General features: G+C 39.5%; 1 protein-coding gene across 4 annotated transcripts in view; it reads right to left on the reverse strand.

The window, feature by feature from the left end:
* The window catches only part of SNX13 (sorting nexin 13), a 65174-nt gene extending 39745 nt beyond the window's left edge, over positions 1-25429 (reverse strand). For 2 of the 4 annotated variants that reach the window (XR_004748124.1, XM_035317249.1), the window contains exons 1-3: positions 25409-25429; positions 5479-5591; positions 542-644 (exon numbers count right to left, since the gene is read on the reverse strand). Coding sequence is in view for 2 of the 4 variants with exons in the window: in XM_035317249.1 (XP_035173140.1) it covers positions 542-644; positions 5479-5591; positions 25409-25426 (234 nt within the window). In the remaining 2 variants the exon portion in view is untranslated. Of the gene's footprint in view, positions 1-541; positions 645-5478; positions 5592-25103; positions 25311-25408 lie in introns of those variants that run through there. The other 2 variants (XM_035317247.1, XM_035317248.1) reach the window with 2 other exon arrangements.
* Between the last annotated feature and the right edge of the window lie 418 nt (positions 25430-25847).

Here is a 25847-nt window from a genome sequence, read left to right on the forward strand (position 1 = left end):
ATCTTGGTCAAAGATAAGAGCTTCTACCTCCCTTAGGTACTCTAAATCTAGACTTTATCAAGGAACTCCCTGACCACAAAGAATCAAAACTGGCAAAACTACAGACCCAAGGATGGAAGAATAATAAGTAGTCACAACAATCTTGCAAGAAAAAGCCAGGAGGAGCTACCACCTCCCCATCTCCCCCCTCCAAAAAAAAAAAAAAAAAAAAAAAAAAAGTCTAAAAAAGAATAGTTTAGTAATTTCTAACATATAGCATTAGACAGTTGCATCTTACTCTTCTTGCATAATGAACTCAGAAACAATAATTGAAACAAACTTTCCATAAATGCTTAAAAAGCTTATATTTCAAAAAGGAAAAATATTGCATTGCAATTTCATACACAGTTTAATAGCTGAGTCAAAACATAAAAGCAGGATCATTTATTTTGGGAAATGGGTACATTTCTAATTCTTAGATTCAAGCTGATTAGCAGTGTTATTCTAAGTTTCAAAGTTATAAAGCCTCATTTACCAGTTAAGGTCAGTAAAGTCTTCTTACCTTAGGGATCCCAACTGATGTACAAGGAAGAAATGAATGTTCACACTGCTCAAGGTATTTTTCTGAGTTGCTTTTTCCAAATAAAAGAGTAACCACAAAACCCCTAAAATTGAAAAAGAAAGACAAACTAGAACGATCTTTCCAATCCCCACCCTCTAGAAAACATTGCACAGCGAGTTACAAAATGCCAATACTTGACTCTCACCATTGACTACCATAAGACAGGGCTCTTTGAGTGTAATATGCTACTCAAATTAACTGACACAATACAGTATGAAGTTTTCCAGTCTTCTGTTCTCATTCTTAATATAATGTTACTACATAGCAAATATCTATAGTCTATACTACAGAGCCTGCTATGTAGAAGAACCTTTAAGAGCATGCTGCCTATGCTCACAAATATTAGAAGAGTGAAAAAGGGGTACATGTATAGGCTGCTCTGGTTGCATTTATACAAAGATGCTTTTACTTCATGATAGATGATAGATGAAGATGCTTTCACTATACAGAAATAACCTCTTTCCAGAGATATTTAGACCATGACATTGTGGTAATAGCCACAAAAGCACCAGAAAGAAACTGATGCAGTAAGTGTAGAAAGTAACTACTGACTACATATATTATTACATATATTTAAATGAGAAGTAAAAAGTTTTCAACCTGGAACTCATATTAAGCTGAAAAATAAAGTAAAAATCCATAGTCCTATCAAGCTACCTAAGAACAGAGAGGCAAAGTTTTGCTAGAAGAAAAAGTAAGTTAAACACAAGGTGTTGGGTTTTTTTGTTTGTTTGTTTAATTCAGCATATAAATTCTAGAAACAATAACATTCCTGGTACATTTATTTTTTTAAAATATATATATATATATATATTAGAAATTCATTACCTTTTCCCCCTCACAATTCCTCAATAACATTTAAGTTATGACTTGCAGTTAATCAGGACAGCAGCTAATTTTATTATTGTTTTCTTTGTAATATAATGAAAGCACAATGGAAAATAACCACTACTAGAAATTCAATTTTGCTGCAACAGGAATAATTTATGACTTATGACATGGGGCACAAGAACACAAAGCTAGTTTTAGTAAGAAATACATGAAAACCTAAAGGCTGTGCCAATTATAGCATAACTGGAGTAGGGAGCCTTTGAAAAGTTGAGCATGAAAAACAATGAGAAGCTACTGCTGCTCAAGACTAGTCTTGGGATGGCTAAACATGCACAGCTTTTTAATCAAATATCAAAGTATTCAACTTAAGTAACAACTGACCAATGCTTGTAGCCACAGGATCTCATAAGGCTGTTCCAGGATAGAAACAGGCTGAAGTAATACATTCTTTTAATACAGATTGCTCCTGATTAACTATATTCTCACTGTTATGATTAGAATCTAATTCCTAACCAACACATCTGAATTAGGCAGAAATATTCCATTTGAAAGTTTTAATCCCCAAACTGGAAACCATTCTTTTCAAGTACTCTAGTGCTCGATAATTCTGAAGTAGGGAGGTGGTTATGGGTAATTTGATAATGTACAAGAAAATTTCACTTGATATTCTGATTCCCTTACAGCCTACAGCACCATCTTTATCTGCCAATCCCAAATGCTTTCTACACCTCCATTTGAATGAAGGACAACAAATTAATAAAAAAAAATAATTAAAAGCTCTAATTGCTTTTCTGCTCCAGATGCTTCCAGATTGCTTTGAAATCATAACACCAATGTTTCTTTTAGCATCATAATTCAGTTCAAGGACAAAAACTTGCTTTAAAACTTCACAACATTAGTTCCACTATGCTAATTTTTTGTTTGTTTGTTTGTTTTTTGTTGTTGTTGTTTTTTTAAATAATTTAAATGTTTGGGTTTGTTTTATTTATAATCTATCATTTTCCTATTAGAAAACTCAGTCTGCTTTTAAAGAAAACACTACTCCCAAAATGCTTTTTTTTTTTCCCAAAAATGGTTTTAACTTCAACCATATAGTAGCAACTCGTAGGAGAAAGGAGGGGAGAGGTACTTCCTTTAATTCAAAAGAATCAAAGCCTTGCAAGTAACTAGCTATAGATTATGACCATTCAGTATAGCTGTTAGTTAATCAGAAGCTTCCAGTGCAAATGCTTATCCAATTCATCAAGAGGATATTCAATCCAGTAAATGAGAAATCAGTGTAGTCTTTTCTAAAATTGAATAGAACAGAAAAAGAACGAGACTAATTTATTTAAACAGTTATTTTTTTTTCCAAAGATAATTGGAAGACCAGCTTTTCACAGGGATGGATTAACAACAAAACAAAGGTGAAAGGCAGAAAAGTAAGGACTACAGATTTATCTTTTTCCTATCAAGTCTGAAAAGTAACAACGTCAGCTGAATGGCTTTGTGGAAGTCAATAAGCAGCTAGCTTCAGAACCAATCTGGTAGGAATTAGAATAATAAATGTAGGCAGCCAGACACATATACATGGATATTATTAAGCATTGATAATTACACTTTTTTTTTTTTTTAACGCAATGGAGCAAATTCCTTTAAACGTCATAGTGATTGCTGGTAGGAGGAATGTTAGTTATGACAGTATCGGAAGCTTAAGACTGCTGGCAGAGCCACAGATCACATAATTTCTATTCTACTTCTTTAGGATGCAAAGAGGGAAGTAGAGAGAGGAAGGTACAAAACACACATGGTACAAAGAAAAGATGTGTAAAAGACAGGCCCAGTATCAGGATAATGGATTTGCATCAATATTTGAAGTAGAGGCAAAAAATATTTTATGAAGCTTAACACTTTGTAATAGTCTTGTCTATACATGTTAAAGAAACAGTATCTATTCTTTGCCTCCTGTTTTGGGTGGAAAGATCTCAATTGATGAGCTATCAACCCCCAAATTTTAGCATTTTTTGTTGTTGTTGTTTTGTAAATCAATCCTGAAACAAAACAAAATTAAAAGGAGACTTGATTTAAAGCTTTTGAACAGACACACAAGTGTCCTTCTATGCATACAAACACAGTAGCATGCTTACTGCAGGCTAACTGTGCAGGAGGAAATACACAGGAGTATATAAAAAACCAACTAGATAGCATGCAACAGAAGTGAAACAGTAGAAATAGGTAACATTGATACAGCTATGGCATCATCGTTTTCCTTCACAACTCACTGGCACATAGCATAAACATTAAGGTCAGTATTAAGGATGCAACCAACTACAGTTTAATGCTTTCTTTTTGAACTGCAAAATGGGACAAAAGCAGACTCCCAGCTAGCGGAAGTCTGAAAGCATTGATATAAGCCACCATTTGTGAACAAGTGTGAACAGCTAGAAAACTGTGTGCCAAATTGGATAACAATTCAAAGTATTAAGATAAAGATACAGCATGAAAAGCCACATCCAAAATTGTTATTTTGCTCCACATAAGGGTATAGTGTTTTCCTTAATGATCATGATAAACATGAACCAAAATTGAATTTTTATTTTCTTAATTTACATAACTGATGTTGTATCATTGCTAATCATAGGTGAAAAAGTTATAAACAAATAGTAATGTTATAAGGTAAGAGGAACAGGACCAAGTGTTTTGCATAACTTTGCATGGGAATTAATTCATAAAGAAAAGCAGGCAAGAATAACTTTAAAACAAACCTATTTGACCTAGTTGGTACTCCTGATTCTGTATGCTGACTGTTACAGGATGCGTCACACGTCTGACAAGATTAGCGGTGTAAAAAAAGGACCAGACTACAGTCTTAGCCAAGATGATGTGCGTTTTAAGCTAAATACTCTACTGGAATGGCTAAGACGTCTTATCTGTCTATGTACATAAACATGTAATAGGAAAATGGATACAAATTCTGCTTTAACAAAATTTAACAGTACCACAAGATGATTTTAGTTTTAAAAATCAATGTTCAATGACTAGCTACAAAAATGAATCAAGTTGCATTAATGGACAAACAGCCAGCAAAATATGCCAGTCATACACATATCAAGATTCAACAAGACAAAGGCTTAAAAACTAGTTTAAGTCACCAGTCTCATAAACTGACTATTCTGCATTCTCAGACAGGGAATACCAAGTTTAACCCAAGTTTAAAACCCAAGCATAGCATCTCCAGTTCTAGACACTAAACGCTACTGCACTTTTTGGAATGACGTAGAGGAATGTACTAATATTCTTTACTGTATCCAATAAGAAAGCTAAAAGGGTGTTTCAAAGAGAAGAAAAAAAAAATAAAGATAGCCCAAACACTCTCATTAGAAGTCACGCAGGTTATGGAAAACCAAGAAATATTGCTGTCCTGCAGTAGAGACAGATAAGCGAGAGGAGGGAGGAATATCTCACCCCTCATTTAGACCTGGTATTAAAAATAACAGTTATAAAGCAGACATATACAATGCAAAAATAGTGCTAAGGACAATAAAACGTTTGCTCCCTTCCTGTCCATAGAATAAACTATCTACAGTTACTAATCTGATTTACTTGATGAAGGTGTTGCAAGACATCAATAAACCCAGAAAAACACCCGCTCACTGCCCTCATGAATGAAGAAGGAATGATGGGAAAAAGGGGTAGTGAGAAGGAAAGGAGGCATAATTACTTGGGAGAAGAACAGAGATAGGAAGTAATGAACTGAAGATAACAGTGGTGTTAAATGAATTTGTCCTCTTAACATCTCTTATATATAGCTCTTTTGCTTCTTTTATTATTATTATTTTAAATCAGTCATCTTTTTTTGCCTTGGCAGACGTAGTATAAGCAATATTCAACAGAAAAAAAATATCAAAAGTAAAATTTAAGATCAAGAAAAAAACTCAGGTCACAAAGAGCTGCTTAAATGAGGATGCAATTACACAGAAGTCACTACAGATTTTCGGAGCAAACTGCTAATACACGCATTAAAATTTAACCTCAATTATAAAAAAAACAGTAAGTAGTCTACTTACCCACCCACGAAGCAGAGGATATAAAATGCAAAGTAAAATATAGCAAAGGGTCCAAAAGTTATTAGAAAAAGCACAACACCAAGACTTCCCCATCCCCATATGGAAAGACTGGTCTGTAAACAAGAACACATAGAAAAGGTATTATTAATATGATATTTTTTACAACTTTGAAGTCTCCAGAGCAATATTTGTAGTTTATTAAAAACTTGATACATTTTAACTGTGTAGGAAATAGACACTTTGCTTGATAAAATAAAAACACTAAGTACAAACCGCATATTGCTACCAACCTATATTGTGAGCCAGCAGTCTGGTTTAGCCAACATTAGAGCATTTTTCCATTAGCTGCTATTGGGCATCTCTCAGTTCAGATGAAACTATTACGCATAAAGTGTCAACCTTCTCTACATTTTTTTTGTACACACTTGTTTCTTGAAATACCTTCTTCATGTGAAATTCTCCACTACTTCCAAGAAAAATACAGACTTCATAACAGAACAGGAAAATATCAATACAATCACATTTACATGACTAAACGTGTAATTTTCCACAGCTGAGCAACGCTGTATCTTCATCAGATGATGCACTGGTCAGCCAGTACATTAAATATTGGGCATAAATTTCCTTTTACTCTTCTCTTGAAAAGAGAGAAGGAAACTTAAGAAACTGATCGTTACACCGACAATTTTTGTTAGCACAGAAATCAAGAGCATTAAAACAATCCTCTAGTATTTAAAAAGAATTTTAAAATAGTGAAATTAAATACAAAAAAGAAGAGAGATCCCATGGCAGGACAGATTCTTCGGCAGCAGGAGGGGGATACAAAAGCTGTTTTGAAAGCACCCAGTGCAGCTGAAGTCAACCACAAGAGCAGCTGTGGATTTGGTGGTTTCTTAGGGCTGGTGCCTGCCATAACTTAGCTGACAAAACTCAGCCTGCAGTGAGATACGGGACATTGTGCTGTTACACATTGTGCAAGCACATGCACATACATAAGTATATTCACACAGTCTATATCTCTCTGTATAGAGGTATACCTGAAAAGATATACATGTATGTGTGTGTATACACGTCCAAAAATCAAGGTAGTAAAAACCTGGCAGCGCGGAGCTACACTGGCTTTGGACCCTCACGGTGCTGCAATGCAGCCGAGAGTGTATAAACTTAATTCAGCCTAGTCTACAGTTCAGTATGGAAAGCATGTTTCAGCCAAGTCTCAAAAGTGTGAAACTGATGATGACAAGTATTTATAGGCCACCAAAACTGTTCCAGCTCTATGGTTCTCAACTTTTCTTTTTTTGCTGGTGTCTAATTTACGCCTTTCCTACCAGCGATCAAATGACACCCTGATGGAAACTCAGACAACTGCTATGTCAACAAGTAACACTAAGAAAGCACTTAAATAAACTCGTCTTGCAGTTTGACATTTAGAAAACAAGCAGAAATTGAACACCAGATTTGCAGAGAGCCCTTTTTTAAAGCTTTTAATAGGAGGGATGGGGGACGCTTGCCTACATTTCTTATTTCTCCGAAGACTATTTAGATTTCACCTTTCCCTCTTAGGCACAGAATTCAGAGGAAAAAAAAAAGAAAAAAAAAAAAAAAACTTCCTCACAAAAAAAAAGTTTTTGAATCCTATAAACAATGAACCGTAATAAAAAATAAGGTTCCTGCATAAAGCAGCCTCAGTTCTTTTCTGAAAGACATCGGGCTGCCCAAAAGCAAAATCGTAGCTCTACAGAGAGATTGTTTCATGGATATACATGGTAATCACCACAATAATTTAATTCTTCCTATTTTATTACGAGTTTAATAGAAAGTTGAGATTGGATTCTGTTTTCTTCCTAGTTAAAGTTTTTAGCAAGAGATGGAGAAGCTATACTAGCTTTTTGTTTGGAATTTGTGACTGGAAAAATTAAACTCATCTACTTACTAATTTGTTTGATTTAAAGTGTTGCAGCTCAAAAACTGAATTGAAAGCAATTCAATTCTCTTTCAGCTGGAAAAAGTGCTTTGACTTTATGAGATGATATCAACCATGCAACTCAAACAGCTAAAACACTGAAGAACAGTGAACAGTGTTAAAATAAACTTAAAAAAAAATCTCAGCCACAGCTGAGTAGAAGATTCTTTCAATTTTTAAGACGTAAATACAGCAACATTTTGAGAAGATAAAAACAAAAGGGACACCAATAAAAAAAAAAAGGCAAACAATAAAAGTGCCATGAGCTCTCATCATACATTCTTATTATGCATCTACATTCTAATACACGAAGATGATTCCTCCAATTGATGCCCTCAGAAATACGTACATCCTAAAACTTCTGCAGAGCACTACTCACAACAGGAAGATACGCACACAGAAGATAACGTTTAATCATGATCTTTTACATCAAAATATCAGTATGCTTAATGGCATTATTCAAAAAAGTTGAAGTACCAAATATGGGATAAGCACTCTAAATGACTTAACAAAACTTAATTAAACTAGATAGCAGGGTGCATATTCAGGACTGGATGAATGCATAATTAACAAAGAAAGTTCTCTAACTCTAATAGATAGAACAGTGACCTTTTGTCCTACACCCTAGCTTTGCAATTTAGCATATGGCTACAGAGATTCAAATCTCATTTGGTATTTTAATAGGATTTCTTAAAACTCGTACAACTCGGTACACTGCAGTAAGTACAACAGATACTGGCCCAATTCTTATATACTTTAGACACGTGGTGTATAGTCTTGTGGATTTCTGAGAGAGACATTCAAAAGGATGCAGCGATGAGAAAGGTTCCATTCAGGCTGGCTGCAAATAAAGGTTCCTGTAACCTCGCAATTCTTAAAGGGCCATTAGCAGCATGATCCCCAAACAAAACTGAAATCTAAGTTTCCTTTACCACATCGAAAGCAACTATGAAAAGCAAAGAAAGTCCTAATATTACTCAAATATGACTATGCAGCTGGTACTACCTTAGTAGAAAGTAAGGTGAAACTAGCTGGACTATTCAAAAAAATAAAAAGTCATACCCCCCTACATAGAACTTCTTTACAAATAAGCTGTATTTATAATGTCAATTCAAAAAAAAAAAAAAAAAGAATAACAAATTTAATGAAACTTTGTCTAGTCTTACTGAAGCTGGTCGTAGGGGGAGTATTTGTCACTCTTAACATTAAGAACAAGCCAGTCTCCTGAAGAGATGCTTTAACAATGGCATTTAAATAGCAGCTCCCCAAAACCCCTTAAAAGAAGCTGAAATGACCCCTGCCAGGAGCACACCCTTCCAAACCGAACTCTCAAAGTTGCAGCTTCTGAATTTCAAGCAACTCTGGTCAACTGCCCAGGGCTGAAGAGATAATACCGGCCCTAATCCTGTGGGATGCACGTACATGTGCATACCGCATGCGCGCACAGGCACACGCAGACAAAGTCTCTTTGTTCCAGATGAACAATGCTTCCACCTCATCAGGTGGACCCGCATGGGCTTACCATCCCTACAGATGTCGTATGTTCCCTCCACCATCACCGCTCCCTCTCTTTCATGTTTTAACTCTTACAAAGAAAGACTTCTGCAGCGTATTTGTTAGGTCATACCCATGAGGGGCTAATGCAGCACCACAGAAGACACAGTCGTCTCTTCCATGGACTGGAATTGCTTCAGCAAAATAAACATGAAATGCAGTAAAGGGCTGCCTGCAAGTCAAAACTGCACACTAGAAAGCCTCATTAGTTACAAGACAGGTGAATATTCACAAACTTGATTCAGCCACTGCATATAACAACACTATCAATGACACCTGACTTTTTTTGTTGTTTTGGACTGGGCTTTGTTCATTTTTCCCACTCAATGTCCCCTTCCCCACAAAAAAAAAAAAATAGACACCTACTAAAAGAAGTACATAAACCTGCTTTATTATATAACTCTGCTTTTCCTTTGTTTGGCTTCTGCTTTCCAATTAATGCAGCATTTTGATGGCTCCTGTTGCACACCTACAGCTGATACAGCTGAGCTTAGACTGACTATGTCACCATCCATGCAGGATTTTGTGTATATCCATAAGATTCACCACCTAGAAACTACGTACAGTTTATATACTAGACAGACTTTATAGTCTAGACAGACTTTATAGTCTTAAAAAAACGTTTAAGATAAGAAATATCCCACTGTAATTTAGTATGCAAGTAGTTATGCATATGATGGTTCACTATTTACGAATTAGCTAGATTATTTTGCAGGCGAGTCAGCAGGTGCTTGGTAAGGTTTTAATGTACCAACCACAGCAGCAATGAGTTACTACAACAGCATACATAACTATGCTTTTTTTTTTTTTTGAACTATACTTTGAAGTAGCTTCAGTGGGTTTCTTGTTCATTTAGTCCACTGGACAAGCTTTCAGAGCTTTGCTTCTAACTCATCTTTAAGCAAAACCCTCAGCCCCAGTATAGCTTTCACTGGATATTTGCTGAGGAAAGTACAGCTGTGCTCAGTTTGCATTAAACTGGTGCGGTCAATTTTCATTTGCAATGGCAACTGATGGATACCTAAGTGCTTCTCCTTTCATGCAAAAACAGCTCCAGATGTCCAGCCGACAGATGCTCCTTTTCTTCTTGCCTTCCCCTTTGCCACCAAGCAGCAGCCACTTTTGTGTCTTGCAGAACAGACCAAATGGCTGGAAAGGCTGGGCTCGGGAACCACCTACTTGTCCATCTACAGCTTCAGCAGAAGACTACTCATATCGCACAGCTGTAGCATCCAAAAGGCCTGTACTGCTGCTGCTGATTGCCCTTCTGAGCGCTTTCAAATTGAAGACTTGCAACAGAATAGTCTGAACTCTGAAAGAACAGGGTCATTTAAAAACCAAAACACTTCCTTGCAATTCTTTTACAGTGTATATCTGATTATATCTGTGTATATCTGATTAGTGTTTTTTAAATGGCAGTAGGTGACACGTACCTAGCTAGATAAGCAAACTAGTCTTTGCTATTTTAGTACTTTTTTTGAGTATGATGATTTGCCAAATGTATTCAACACCACCTGTGGGCTCACATTAAAAAATTGTCAAAGACTGCATATACAGTAGATGTCAAGTTTAATTTTCTGTTAATTCCCCACATCTGCGTTTTCACTGAACTTCCATTTTAAGTGTAAATGGAATGTGTTCATGTATAAACCTTTCTATAATTAAGGCAAGTGTCATTTTTGTCAAGTGATTAAAAACATTATTTTAGGATTCAAATTACTGTTTCTTCACTAGCATGACAAGTAGAATTGGAAAGCAGTATCAACTGGAGTGAGTACCAATTTCATCTGCAGTGAAATTGTTATGTTACACTACCAGGAGAAACATTTAACAAGTGCAAAATAAACCATTAATATCTTTGTAGTTACATTCCAACTACATGCCAAATCTACAGCAATCAAAGTGGGGTTTTGAAGAGGTCTGCATATCCCTATTCCATAGCATCACTAAAAATCTCTTCTTTTAACTCTCTTCTGTCTCATCCTTTTGCCCTTTCCTGCCTTAGCCCAAAAGGTTCTCCCAGACTACATAAAAATTAATTGCAGTGAAATCTATACATCAATTTACCGCTGCAGTACTCACAAGAAAACTCTTGTGAAAATTTTAAAGAGAAGGATTTTCATATACTCTGTTCTCCTTTTATTGCTCTAGGCTTATTTTTTTGCCCTCCCTCCCCCAAGTAAGCATAAAATATTACAGGATGCAAATATAAACAAATCATCTTTAAAATAAAGAACATTACACAATGTTAAGTTTTAGAAAGGACAGTAAAGTTTCTTCTGATTAAATGCTGATCCCTCCTGGTTACACAGGCTGGAAACTCCCCTCTTCTGTACTAAACAAGAGTCCATCTGTCCCCGCTCCACCTCAGCTCATCCTGTTCTGCTTACGGCATGCTTTGTATGTCAAATGGTTTAATTGGTTAACAGTTGGATTAATCCAAGAGCAGCCATGCCTGTTTAGCTCAGATTTTCCTGCTGCTTCTCACACTGCCTGAGACAGGAGAGGTTCAGGGATCGTGTTCCCCTACCTATCCCCCCAGCTACACAAGTTGGCCTAGCAAAGTGCTCCAGGACAGGTAACAACTTCTGCTACATCCTAAAACCACAATCACTTCACTCCTGTGATTTATGACATTCATTTCTAAAAGTGCAAACCTTTAAATGAAAATATATGCTAACATCACCTTAAAGTACACAACAATACAATAGAAATACAGTATGTAATAAAAAGTTGAAAAGCTGTCGTGTATGTTATTGCCATTCATTTTTATCAGAAAAATTACTAAAATAAAAACTGCCTTATTGCTAATATTACTGGTTAAAATAATCAAAATATACAACATAGTTTTGCTAAATTTGTTTGTGCATGTAAGATGATGAAGAAAAAGACCAGTCTTCTGATTAACACTGGTTCTACCAGAAAGAATAAATATTTACCCCAAAACTTTCTTTCCAAGTGAAAAAGCAAAGTGAAATGGCCTGGATTAAAGAGTCAAGGGGCTTTTTTGTTTGTTTGTTTTCTCACACCTGCTCTACCAGCATTCCTGATGACAACATGAAACTAGGAAGTGGATTTATTTATTTATTTTTGTTGAACCAACCTTCATTTTTCTAACATTTATTCTCTGGGCTAACAGCTACTTTATCTACAGCAGAAGTAACTACAAAGGAACTTGTTTCACATAACCAAATTTTGAAAGTAGAATAAATATTTATCATGTAACTAGGAAAACCAAGAGGCCACCTTCACAGACATAGACACACACTTTCTGATCACAGACTTGCAGTAAAACTCTAATTCTAAACCATAATCTAATTCAAAAGACAAGGAATCACAGCCAGGTTTAAAAGAAGCAATTCACCATCTTGGATGATGATGAGAAATAGGAGATGCAAACCCACCAGTTTCTTAAATCTAGGAAGTGACATACGTAAAGTCATTTTTAGCTTAATTTCAAAAAAGTGATCCTTACTGACTTGTATCTAACTTTGTCTGGCCAGAAGGAAAACTGACAAGAAGGATCCAACAGGACCAGACAAATAGGACCAGGCTTACTGCTTGACAGGATCACCTTAGGTGATCCAACATGAGAACAAAGTAATCCCTCTAACTCAAACTTGAATTCAAACCAATGAGATAATCTAGACTCTTCTACGTTCAGCCTCTGGATAAACAGATTACATCTATTTCAAGTCTTGCTAGTGCAAAACTCTGTAGAAGGAAAAGAGGGACAATCAGAATCTCTTATCAAGTAACATTTAATATTTTTTTAATACAAAAATGACACAGGATGTGGCTTTCTGTTCAAAGGCCATTCTTGTCTGCGATCTTTAGAAATGGAGAAGAAATTGGAAATAAACGGGTTATAAGAGATCAAATGAACACCAATTATTTTCCTTAAAATAAATACAATATTTCTTCCCTGGAATTATCACACAGTTTCACAACAGTGCCTACATGAAAATATTTTGCATAATCTTAGACAAAATTGGCTTCAAAAAGTTTATATGCAATTGATACTTCAGGAAACCTCAAAAACCTTAAACAATAGCCCATAGAAAGAAGAAGTGAAACAAAGTGAAAGTGTTTTTTTTTCTCCCCACAAATGCAGAATTTGTCAACAACACAGAAGGATAAAATAAGCTCAATTCCATAAGATGACGAACATTTTGGAACTATACACCGCGGCACCAACTGTGCTTTCTCTGTTTTGCTCCTTCCTAAATAACTCCTAAAAAACGGCCTAGAAACATCAAGTGTGAAACACAGCATGGACAATACCTTCAATTTTATAGAAGCGTCTTTAAGCAATGTAATTATTCTCAAGCAAACTCCATACAACAAGTAGAACACTAATAAACCATGTTTTAATGACCTATCTGTAGATATGTATGATTCTGAGAATTTGTATATATGTAAACACACACACAATCCAGAATGGTTTAGTCATTAGTACCATAAAATTAGTCACCCAAGTTTCCTGTTTGTTTGTTTTGTTTTTAAACCTACTGGTAGTATTTTTTATGTACTATTTGATACTTGCAGCACAATTGTCGGAGTCCCCTGAACTACACTCGTTTACAACTCTTACTGTAAGATGAAGCTGCTCTGGGCACGCTGTAGTATTTCACTGTCCAGTTGTGGTTTTTCGTAACTTTAAAATTACATAACACATTCTAATGGTTCATGAATAATCAACACTCCTTATCTAGAAAAAAGTTACTTTGAAATATTAAATTAGCAATGTAAACTTACAGTATTTTACCTGAGACTGGGCTAAATATAATGAGATATTCTAATTGCCTTATTAGGTCAGACTACAGACGTGAAGGAATATAAGCAAAAAAAAGGTAATTCACATTAGCTACCATAATTGCCAGAAGGGTTCTTCTAGAAATAGACCAAATAGACCTCAATGAGACCAAATACTAATTTCCACATTGTCCCTAGTGGTCAAGTATGTTATCTCTAACTACTGCCATTCATGTCACATCTTTGTGGAATTATTTTGTTGTTAAAAGATGCTCTACCACCTTTCAAAAAAAAAAAAAAAAGTCATCTTTCCTTTATTAAAAAGGAGGAAAACTATAAGCAATAATGTAGGGCTCAGAAAGGAAACCTTTGAGTTTCTGAGCTGTGATGTCAAATTGCACTTTAACTACAGGCAGCACTGGCTCAGGAAAGTCAAAGCTCAGCTGAAGGCTAACACAGACACTTTCTCAAATTATATTGGCAGCAAAAGGGCATCTTCAAGAAGGTCGGTCCAGGCCAAAAGGGAAGATACAGGCCCATCAGCCTCACTGCAGTCCCTGGGAAGGCTGCAAGCAACCAACATGGATTTAGCAAAGGCAGATCATGCCTGATAACCCCATTCCTTTCTACGATAAGGTGAATGATGCAGGGAACAAGGAAAGGGCCTCAAATGTTGCATATCTTCCCTTTAGCAAGGCACAATACCTCATTCTCCTTATCACCTAACTGGTGAGCTATGGGTTGATAAGTGGGTGATAAGCAAGAAAAAAAAAAATGACTGGATGATGGGATGCAAAAACTTCATCAGTGGTACAAAGTTCAGTGGGCAGCCAGTAACTAGGCGGGGACCTTCAGGGATCCATACGGGAACCACCACTGTTTAATATCTTCATTAACTACCTGGGTGATGGGACAGGGTACACCCTCAGTAAGTCTGCATACGACACTAGATGAGGCCACAGCTGCCATTCAGAGGGACGTTGACAGGCTGGAGAAAAGGCTTGACAAAGCCCCATGACATTCAACAAAAAAAACTGTAGGCTTGCTGGGATGAAATAACCCCATGCCATAATAAAGGCTGGAGGCCAACTCTCTGAGAAGGAGCTCTACATAAAGGGATCCAGGGGTCCCTGTGGACAGTAATGTGAGTTGGGGGGGAAGGGGGAGTCTTTTGTTTGACTCCAAAATCTCAGCCAGTGCCAGCACCATGAATCTAGTGTCAGTTTGGACTTCTGCTTGCAATGATCTCCCTTTCACTATGTCTAATTGCTGTTCCCAAAAAATCACTAACAGTCCCCCAACATTTGAGTGGTGATCAGGCCCAGTCAGTATGGGTTTATCAATGGCAGGTCCTGCTTGATGAACCTGATCTCCTTCTACGACAAGGTGATGCACTCAGTGGACGAGAGAAGGGCTGTGGATGTGGTTTCCCTAGACTTCAGTAAGGCTTTTGACCCAGTAAGGCTTCCCACAGCATTCTCCTGAAGAAGCTGGCTGCTCAAGGCCTGGATGAGCGTATGCTTCACTGGGTTAAAAACTATCTCGGTGGCTGGGCCCAAAGAGTCTTGGTGAATGGAGTTAAACCCAGCTGGAGGCTGGTCAGTAGTGGTGTCCCCCAGGGCTCAGTACTGGGGCCAGTTCTCTTCAGTATCGTTATCAGTGATCTGGATGAGGGGATCAAGTGCACCCTCAGTAAGTTTGCAGACAACAAGTTGGGCGTGAGTGCTGACCTGCTCGAGTGTAGGAGGGCTCTGCAGAGGGATCTGGATAGGCTGGACCGATGGGCTGAGGCCAATTGTATGAGGTTCAACAAGGCTGAGTGCTGGGTCCTGCACCTGGGGCACAACCACCCCATGTAATGCTACAGGCTGGGGGAAGAGTGGCTGGAAAGCTGCCTGGCACAAAGGGACCTGAGAGTGTTCACAGATAGCCAGCTGAATATAAGCCAGAATTGTGCTCCGGTCGAGGAAGGCCAAGAAGGTCTATGAGGAGCAGCTGAGTGAACTGGGGTTGTTTAGCCTGGAGAAAAGGACACTCAGGGGAGACCTTATTGCTCCCTACAACTACCACAAAGGAGGTTTATAGCGAGGATGGGGGTCAGTCTCTTCTCCCAGGCAGGAAGTGATAGAACAAGGAGTTCTCAAGTGATAGGACAAGAGGCCTCAAGTTGCACCAGGGAAGGTTTAGGTTGAATAATTGCAATTTTTTTTCACTGAAAGGGTTGTGAGGCTGCCATTCATTAAGCAGCAACTGATGGCTAATTCTTTACAGAATGGACAGTGCCTGACCCCCCCCCCCCAAAAAAAAAAAAAGTCTCGCGATTTAACAAGGGAAAGAGAATTTTTGAATACTATAGCCTTTTTCAGGATAAACGTAAGAGGAATCTCAATTACAAATATTCCCAATCTTTCCCCCTCCTGTGTTTAAAATCCCCTTTCCTAACCTTTCCTTCAGTCCTTATGGCTTGCCTGCTTTACCACTTACTTCCAAATCCCATTTGATTCACCATTCCTTTTGGTGAAACACAGTTACTCTGAGCATCTTTCCTGGTCTTTTGTGCTCTTTTTCCTGAACACCGCCTGTTATCAACAAACCCATTTTGCCCACTGCATCTGAAGTGCTGAAGCTTCACAGGGTTTATCTGAGTGATTTGCTATGTAACATTGCTGGTGGGCTGCAGTGTGTAGCTCAGAAACCAAGGTACGTGTAAGTAGAGAGGAACCTCCTATAATTTCTTCCAAGTCTCTGCCCCATAACCCCTGTCCACTTGGCCCCTATGTACGCACAGAGGCTGTTGAGTATCCTGATGAGTATTTCAGCCTCAGCAGCTACTCCTCCTTTCTCAGGCACAATCTGGGCCCAGAGTTACTGTGCCAGCTAAACCCTGGATGGCACCATGGTGCACACACTGCCCACCGTGGCACTGAATGGGACAGCAAGCATGAATATCTGCAAATAAAATTTACAGATGGACAGTTTTATGAACTCCCTGGAACACTTCATTCTCAAACAAGCATTTCCAGCATCTGAGTATGGAATATTTCCAACAGATGAAACCGAGTAATTTGAGTATCCAGCTCTTGGTGCAAGTTTACAGAATAGATCTAAAAACCTCACCCATTATCAACATCAAGAACACTAAAAAAATAAAAACCTTGCCAAAGTGGATGTAGCTCACCTTACTCATAACTATTTTAGAGGCACAGACGCTTTCAGAAGTCACAGAAGGAACAAGAATGATCGCCATTTTTAAAAAGATAGGAATTATTTTGGTATTAGTTCTATGTTAGAACTAAATAGAAGTAAATGCAGGAAGGCACTGTGCACTTCGCTCACACTGGATCACGTAGCCATTGACTGGGGAAATTCTGTGTTCCCACTGACTCCTCATGCAACTGCCGAAAAATTCCTCACATGGTTCCTGCATAGCTGCTAGACCTGACACAAGAAGCAGCATCACACCAGCTGGACCAGGCAGGACTGGGAAAAAACCCTTTAGCAACAGCCCAGGCTAGATCCACTCAATTCTAATGTGAAACGGCACTCAGTATCTTATATTCCTTTATGCGTGCCATACATCAAGAGAAAAATGTATGCCCTACCCCGTGACATCAGCAGGAAAACACAGATAAACATTTAAGGAAGAAAAATAAAGACGAAGGAAACACATGAGAGTGACAAGTAATAAATAAATGAAGAGCCACACAGATAGCAAAGTGGCAGCATTCACAGACAGCAGCATGGTTACTTTGATCCTCAGAAATCAGAGAAATACCTTGCATAATGCATCAAAAAAAAAAAAAAACCACGGAGAACAAGAACAAACATGGTTAAGGCTGAATCTCTAGAAATCAAGAGAAAAAATAAGAAAAACACAAGCAAAATATTAACATATTGAGATTATTACAGCAAAACAGTTTCAAATAGAAAACAAGAGAAAAGAAGGCATCAGTAAACTAAACCAAAAAAAAAGGAAAGAGTGATAGGCAAGAGCAGACCATCATTAACTGGGCATTTTCCTTTACTGTATTCTCAAATAAAGTACAAAGAGCTTTGAAGCATTTATATAAACAAAGTTTGCCTTTGGTCTCTATTTCTAACTCATCTTCTTCTCAAGAATTCTTTTAAAAGCTGTAGTAGGGCAATTGCCAACTAAAAGACAAGACCAGTACTATCCAAAGTCCAGATAGCGTAAATACATAAAACTTATTTCGTCATTAACACAAGAAAGTCAACGCAATCTGAAGCAGAAAAGAGATAATGTCATGCCATAAAGCAAGGCACTAGTTATACAAGCACTCAGTGCTTGTACACAAACAGTGCAAGTGAATTATGTTTAGCACAACTACTGAGTACTCAATTTAGAAAAAAAAGAAATGAAAATTTAAAATAAAGACTTACTCTCCCAGCAGCCTAGCATTATAAAGATACAGCTTTGTATCAAAACAATGACAGTTACATTCACACAAAACAATCTGCCCCCAATAATCTTAAAATTATATGTAAGCAATAGATGAACCATAAAAGATAAGCCCCCTTTTTGTTGTTTTGCAACGTACCCTAAGATTAAATCTGTAAACGAGATGTTAAATCCCAGGCTTTAAGATCATCATATTAAAAGATTTTTCTTTACAGAAATGAATAAAATTCCTATTTGTTAGCACTGTGATCAGAAATGCTTGTTTGAATATACAAAGTATTATAATAAGTGTATTTCTTCAAATTATGTTAAAAGAAGCTAGCTACCTCAAACAATAGGTAGCAATATTAAAATTAAAGTAAAAACTATTAACAAATATGCCAACATATGCTGGAAAAAATGCTCAGCATAGCATTTGAGGAAAAAATCGCACACAAAAATACAGGTGCAATTTCAAGCACATAAGTTTACCTTATCTACCAAAAGAACTAGCAGTATTACCAATAATATTATTTTCAAGACATCACAAAAGTCATTAGATATGCTTCACCAAGATGCTATATGATGCCATAACACAACACTCAGGGAAACTCTGAAAATAAAGTCTGGAGTTGTTATAATGGCATACAGAGGTGTAAGCGAAGAGGTGTCAGCCTCACAAAGAAGAAAGGATCCAAGACGACTCAGACATCTCAGGTCAGCCTGCAGCAGCTGTTCTTAGAACAGCAATGAGCAAGGTTTCATCGTGCCCTTAAGTCAAACAGTTCCAAGATCATTTTTATAATCAGCAATACTTTAAAACAAACATTCTTTCCACAGTTACACCGGCTGGATACTTCTTTCCTCAAGCAGCAGATTTTGAGCTCATCCCCATGGTCTGGAATGCCAGATTCTGACCATAGGATGACCGGGAACATCAGGTATGTTCCTCCCATGCTTTCAGTGCTGATTAAGAGCTATGACAGTGCCAAGTCTGAGGCACTGTTTCATAACCAGTTGGTCAGCTGTAACAAGAATTTCACAGTGAACTTCGAGAGTATCTTCTGCTTGGCCCTCATCTGACAGCATCAGCAGGAAGAGTGGAAGTGCGGAGCATCCCACAGGATGTGTAGCAACGCAAACTTCCTGCTCGAGACTAACCTAGAGTGCCTTATATGGCACCAGCAGAAGCGCAGAGCAGGGTTGCAAACATATATGGAAGAACAGAAATATATGATCTTAAAATAGCAATATTTATGAACTAATAACATTTTGACACTGACAGACTTGGATAAAATGGAACTCAGACCACACTGTTCCTCCCAGAAACACAGAAAATGAGGCAAGAAAGGCAGAGGAAGAGATGCGATAAATTTGATTCACATAGTAATAAAAGCAACTAATTCTGTACAAAGTAAGCCAGATCCCTAATTCATTAATATTCTTGGAAAGAAAACGTGTGTAGCCCATCTTCTGACCCAGAACTCAGACTGCAATACTTAACTGAACGCTCTAGACATCAATCTCATCAACAGGTATCTGTGAACCTTTAGCTAGGCCATACCACCCCTCTCTTGAAAAAAATAAAAAAATCATAGCACTACTCCCACCATAAAACAAAGATCAGTTCTTGATAGATAACAGTTCTAAATACCAAGAGTTCTTCTAACCAAGCCAAGCTGCAGTGTGTGCATCATGTTTACCATGTAAGAAGGGACTTCAATGGAAAGTGAACAAGCAGAGATGGGTTTCTCTTCTTCTGCTGGCACCTGGCAGACTGACTCCTAGTGAGGTTCAAACAGGCCTTAAATCTCATGCTCACTGGCTGAGAAACTATGCAAACCTGCAGGACTCTAGAAGTTTCAGGGCCACTGATGAAATGTCCTCAAACTAAAATACTACTGAAGTAACCGCTGCGGTCAAACTCATATTCTGTTTTATGAAGCACTTATAGAAAATCCTCCTTGAACAAAACCAGCTGAAAATTTGTGGGGCTTTTAAAATGCCAATTGATTAAATTCACAAGTGAAGTTGTCTTAGAGAGCTTTCACTGAGATCACATCCCCTGCAATATATAAAACACCAAGCAACACTAAGTCTTTCAGAAATCTACTTCACTAAGGATTTCAGAGCTATTTCTGCTTCTGAGCAAGAACAAAATGCTTGACAGATACTCCTGAACTCTTGACTTATTTCCAAAATAAATGACAGTTATAAAAGAAGTGACCTAGCTGACCATACCCACCATCCACGCTTACTCAAATTATAAGCCAATGTCTATTTCATCTCATACCCATAATCACAATTACACAACTAAAGTGTAATACAATAGAAATCATGTAAACAAGGTTAGTGATCTTATCAAAATATTCCAATATGGTTACATCATGAAGTATCGCCTCATTTTTTCAGTTCAGAAATGAAAGATTACTGATTACTTATGGAATAATAATTAAAAAAAGAGAACAAGCAATTAAGCCCAAGATCATGATGTCTTGAGCTTCTTGAAGTTTCTCCCTCATGTAACTGAAAGTGCCAATTACAATTGATTTTTCTATTATTCCAGCGTTAGTGCTTTCAGCCAAGTGACAGTGAAAGGTGTTAATGGGACTTGAAAATATTAGTTCTTGAAAGTGTTGCCAATAGCCTGCGTACAACTCCAATGGTTTCTCATTTCTAATAATAGCAATGCTCCTCATGTTAGTTCAGATGAAAACCTGCTTTGTCATCTCCGTAAGGGTGGGGATAAAGGGACAAACATATTTAAACCAGAGATAATTCCCTAGAGCACTACCAAACAGAGGAAATCAACATTTAAGCTCCTTAAACTATCTAACCAGGCAAGCTATTACAATTTTTACTGAATTAAGGAGCTTCACACTTTTCCTCTTCCACACTGTTTTGGGAAACTGCACAGACTGACATTTTACAACTGACGCAAAACTCCATTAGACCTAATCACTTTATGAACACCTATGTAAGAATAGCCATAGAATCACAGATGGATTGGGTTGTAAGGGGCCTTAAAGACCATCTAATCCCAACCCCCTGCCATGGGCAGGGACACCTCCCACCAGACCAGGTTGCCCAAAGCCCCATCCAGCCTGGCCTTGAGCACCTCCAGGGATGGGCATCCACAGCTTCTCTGGGCAGCCCATGCCAGTGCCTCACCACGCTCTGAGTGAAGAATTTCTCCCTAACATCTAAACTAAAGCTACCCTCTTTTAGTTTAAAGTCATTACTCCTTGTCCTATCCCTACACTCCAGAGGGTTTAGATGTTAACTGTGTCCTGCATCTTTCAGGGTTGGAGGACCATTACATTACAATGTACTACTGTTTCAGTAAGGCTAATTCATTATTATTCTAAAGCAAGTTAAAACAAGCTGCTAAGTCAATCTTTATTCTTAAAGTCAGGCTAATTTCCTTGGTTTTCCCCCAAAACAGATCTCTGTGGTCTCAGCCATCAAAGTTAAACAAGAATAAAAGTTTGCTATACACTACTTTTTATTTATAAAAGATGTAACTGAAAGGTAGTTTACTTGTAGTTGGTGAATTACCTTGACTGGTTACAATAAATATCAACAAATCAGAGCACATTTTACATTACTTATTTTCAGTTGCAGACAAGAACAAGTAAGTTTTCCTACTTCGGCAAATTTCAAAAAGATTCTCAACTGTCACTTACTAGTGACTGAACGTCTCTCTGCTAAAACGAGAATTGAACTGTTGAAAATTTAGCTGCTGATAAATTCAGAAGCATGCCATCACTAAGAATCTCAAACCAGTTTAATAAGAAAAACATTGGAGAAGAAGCTGTAGAAAAACTGAGGAGCATACTTATGCTTCCAGAGAGGCAATACTGACTCAATTGCAGGTTGTCAATTTTAAATAAGCTCTAAAACTTCTTGTAAACTAAGTCTCACTGAAATCCTAGTTTGCCCCCATCTGAATTTAGGATAAAATTAAGCAGCATAAGCCACAGTTGTTAAACACCGGCTGCCTTGCTGTGCCAAGGGCAGTACAGTTGCCAGTGCACAGAAGTCAAGAACGGTGAAGGCAGCCACCTGAAAACACACAAGATGGACAAGGGCAACTCATGTCCATCACAGCTTCATCAGAGGAGAAAACCAGTGCTGAGTGCTGAAGCAGAAAGTCGCGTGGGAAGAGGCCATACTGAGTCTGGAACGGCAAAGGAGACATCTGATAAGCAAGAAAAAGGGAACAAGTGAAAAGACACAGAAAGGTCAACCAAAGAAACAGCTGTTGCAGCAGCGCTCTCAACACCTACAGACAGAATGCATCGACACGACCACAAAAGTGAGTTCCAATGGCCAAAAAGACGATAAAAAGTTGGAGAACAGCCTTTGCTAGGTAGGTAAATATGTGTCTGGCATCCAACAATGTGATTTGTGATGCAACTAAAATAAGACCTGCAGTAAGGGAAAAAAAAAAAAAATCCAACCAACTGCCCAGCATTTTTTCCTGACAGGAAGTGCGATCTTCCCCTGAAATTACTGATTACAAGGCCCTAATTCTAACCGCATCAGAACTGGCCTGAATCTGCTGCGGTCTGCATATATGGATACAGTCAAAGGATGCAGGAAGCTGATTCTGAGAAACTAAGTTACATTTTAACCGTATGATAACAGCACATGCAGAACCAGATCCTGCCTCTTCTTCACACTTAAAAATGCAAACTTTTTGCAAATATTTTGCTTAATTATATTGAATTCATAAAACTGGCAGTTATAGCAGGACTTTTTTCCAAGTTTTTAATGACCCAAAAGTTGACGGCGATCTTGGCCGTTTTAGGCATTAGCAAACTACCCACGTCCACAAAAATCCACCAAATTAGGGTTTTTATTCTTTTCTAATCTCGCTTCACTGTATGCTTTAAAATAAAGTCAGTCTGTGACAGAAAAAAGACCTACTGGCTGTCTGGCATTAACCCTCCCTATAGTTAGTACAGCCTTCATATTTTAGGAAATATCGCATCCAGATATAAAGATAAATTTAGGCAGCCTAAAGATGCATGCAGTTCTCCCTACTGTCCTACTCTAATGCCAGTCTACCATACATTCCAATTAACTTTTCACTAATAAAGTGTTTTTGTTTGTTTTTAAAATGAGATTTAAGTGTTTATAGAATACTGTATATGCATCAGTAGGATTGAGGCAATCTGCATCGTCCTGCCAAGCGTGAAACAGCTCACAGGCGTGCACGCAGTTTTCACAAGGTGATTTAGTTACCAAGTCACTCAAGTCACCATCAGAGCAGCCAAAAAAAGCACATTGAGAAGGACTCCTTCCAGTTTGTATGTCAGAAGAGTTTTCTTGTTTGCTTCTAAATTGCAAACACTGCTGTTGCCATTCCAGAGCTGTCTGGTTGTTTAAAGAACTCCTCCCCATGACTGCTGTTCGGGCAAGCCATCAAAGCCTGCCTATAACTTTGCTAAACATCCCCAAAATTTTAAAAATTTGTTTTCTTGGAAGACACCAACCCTGCAATGCTTCAAAGCATCTTGTCTACAAAGACTTTAATGAGAACAAGAAGTAGAGCACGTCAGAACACAGTCCTCCAGATACCAAGGCTAAGTATCCTAACCGGTCAGAACAAACACAAGCTTCAGGTTTTACCTCCAAAAGCCAATGGAATAAGTGGCACTGGTATAGCAGCATGGGTGATACAAGACAAGAATTTTCAATTCCAAGACAATAAAGTGTCCTGAAATAGGCACACACAGCCATCACCAAACGGAACAAAAAGTCAGGTGTGAGGCACCAACCCAGAACATTCTGTGACACCCTTAAAATAATCTAAATTACAAGTATTAATGCTTGTACACATCATCCCTATCAGGGCTATTTCATGCAGACCATTAACCCTGACTACGCACCACATACCCCGCGTGCAAAAATAGGTCATGTATTTTTACATGTTTAAGTCACTTGGCAGATGTTACCCTCCTGGGGAGATTGAAAGCTCATCCCTCCACAGAGCCACATTTTTAATGCCCTGAAACTCTGATGCACATTCAAAGCTTCAGTGTACTTCCTTAGCTATCGCTGAGGAAAGCAAAGCTAAATTTTCCAGGTGTCAGAAGGCAAGTCTTCATCCTGTAAGATGCTTAAGTTTTAAGACAATTTATTTTTGCACAAATAACCTTCACCGCAGGATCAAGCGATAAATTACAAAACACATAATACACATAACATCGTCATCACGTTTGGGAAGCGTCTGTATGCCAGACACCTTGTTGACTGATTAAAAATAGAAAATCAATCTGTCTTTGGAGAGAAAACCAAGCACAGAGGAAAGTCTCACTTAACGAGACTGACATGAAACGCGAGCCTCCCCCTTGGGCAGCAGCTCTTGGCACGGGGGGCCCACGCAGACCCTCAGACAGAGCCTTGTCTCACATCTGTCTGATTTGGGGCTGAGACCCCCGAGCAGGGAGAGGCAGCTCACTTCTACCAACTGCCTGCAGCCAGAAACTCCAGCCAGGGCAGAACTGCTCGGCTTAAGCCTTCGGAAGGGGAAAGAAAACGCGGAGCCTTGACTAAGCAAAGCCACCGCAGCGGGGCGGGTCGGAGGGGCTTCGGCGGGGGCCGGGCGGCGCATCCCCCCGGCGCGGCCTAGGCAGGCCTCCCGGCCAGGTGCGGCTCTCCCCACCTCCCCTCCGAGCCGCCGCCCCGCGGCCTCTCGCCGGGCAAGGTAAAGGGGCCGGGAGGGCCCGGCCGGCTCCTGGCGGAGGAGAGGCACCGGGCTGGGGCGGAGGCAGGGCGCTAAGAGGGGCCCGGCGCTGCCCGGTGCGAGTAGCCGAGGCCCCGGCCGACAGCAGCCCCTCGTCCCCCGGGGACCGTGGCGCGGGGCTGCCCGCCCGGCCGCGCGGAGAGCCGCTCCCTGTCCTCCCGTCCCCCCCGCACCCCGGCGGGCCGGGGCAGGGCTCTTACCTCTGCTAACATTATTACCCCGCTGCGGCGTCTCCGCGGCTCTAGCCCCGCAGCATGGTGAAGGCCGGCGGCCGCGCGGAAAGCTCCCCCTACCCTGCGGCCAGGCGAGCCCCCGGCCGCCTCCCTCAGCGGCCGCCCGCCGCCCCCAGCCCCGCAGCCGCCCCGGTAGCTCGGCCCCGAGCGGCCGCCATCTTGCGAGGGCTCCGTGCGCCGCCGCCGCCCGCCCATGGGGGCCGCCCCCGGCCGGGCCCGATCCCTCCTCCCTTCCCTCCTTCTCTCTTTCCCCGGCCCGCCACCGTCCCTACCTGGGCCGGGGGGGCCATGGGCAGCCCGGCTCCCCCGCCGGGGCCCGGGGCAGGCCGGTGAATGCGGGGCTGGGGAGGGCGCAGGTCGGTCAGCGCCTCTGCGGCGGCGGGAGCCCGGCCTCGACTGCTCCGGCCTCAAATAGTCGGCAGCCCAATGGAGAAGTTGAGGGCAGCAGCACTTGAGGCGTTGTTTTCAAAAGCACTTTGCAGTTTTTGTGCCCCGTCCCCGCCGAGGTGGGGTTCTACTTTTCCTCTGAGCATTTCGGTGCCAAGCAGCAGTCGCTAATTTAAACGCTTTTTCACATTTCTGACCAAACAGCGCGACTTCTACTCCAGTAGAGCATGCAGCATTGCACGTCTTTTTCCTGCTCTAGATGTTACAAAGAAACCTCTATATGTTTGCTACGGATACTATTGTTAAGTAGCTGCATGAATTGTG

This window comes from Oxyura jamaicensis, chromosome 2, assembly GCF_011077185.1.
Source record: "Oxyura jamaicensis isolate SHBP4307 breed ruddy duck chromosome 2, BPBGC_Ojam_1.0, whole genome shotgun sequence".
Lineage (NCBI taxonomy): Eukaryota > Metazoa > Chordata > Aves > Anseriformes > Anatidae > Oxyura > Oxyura jamaicensis.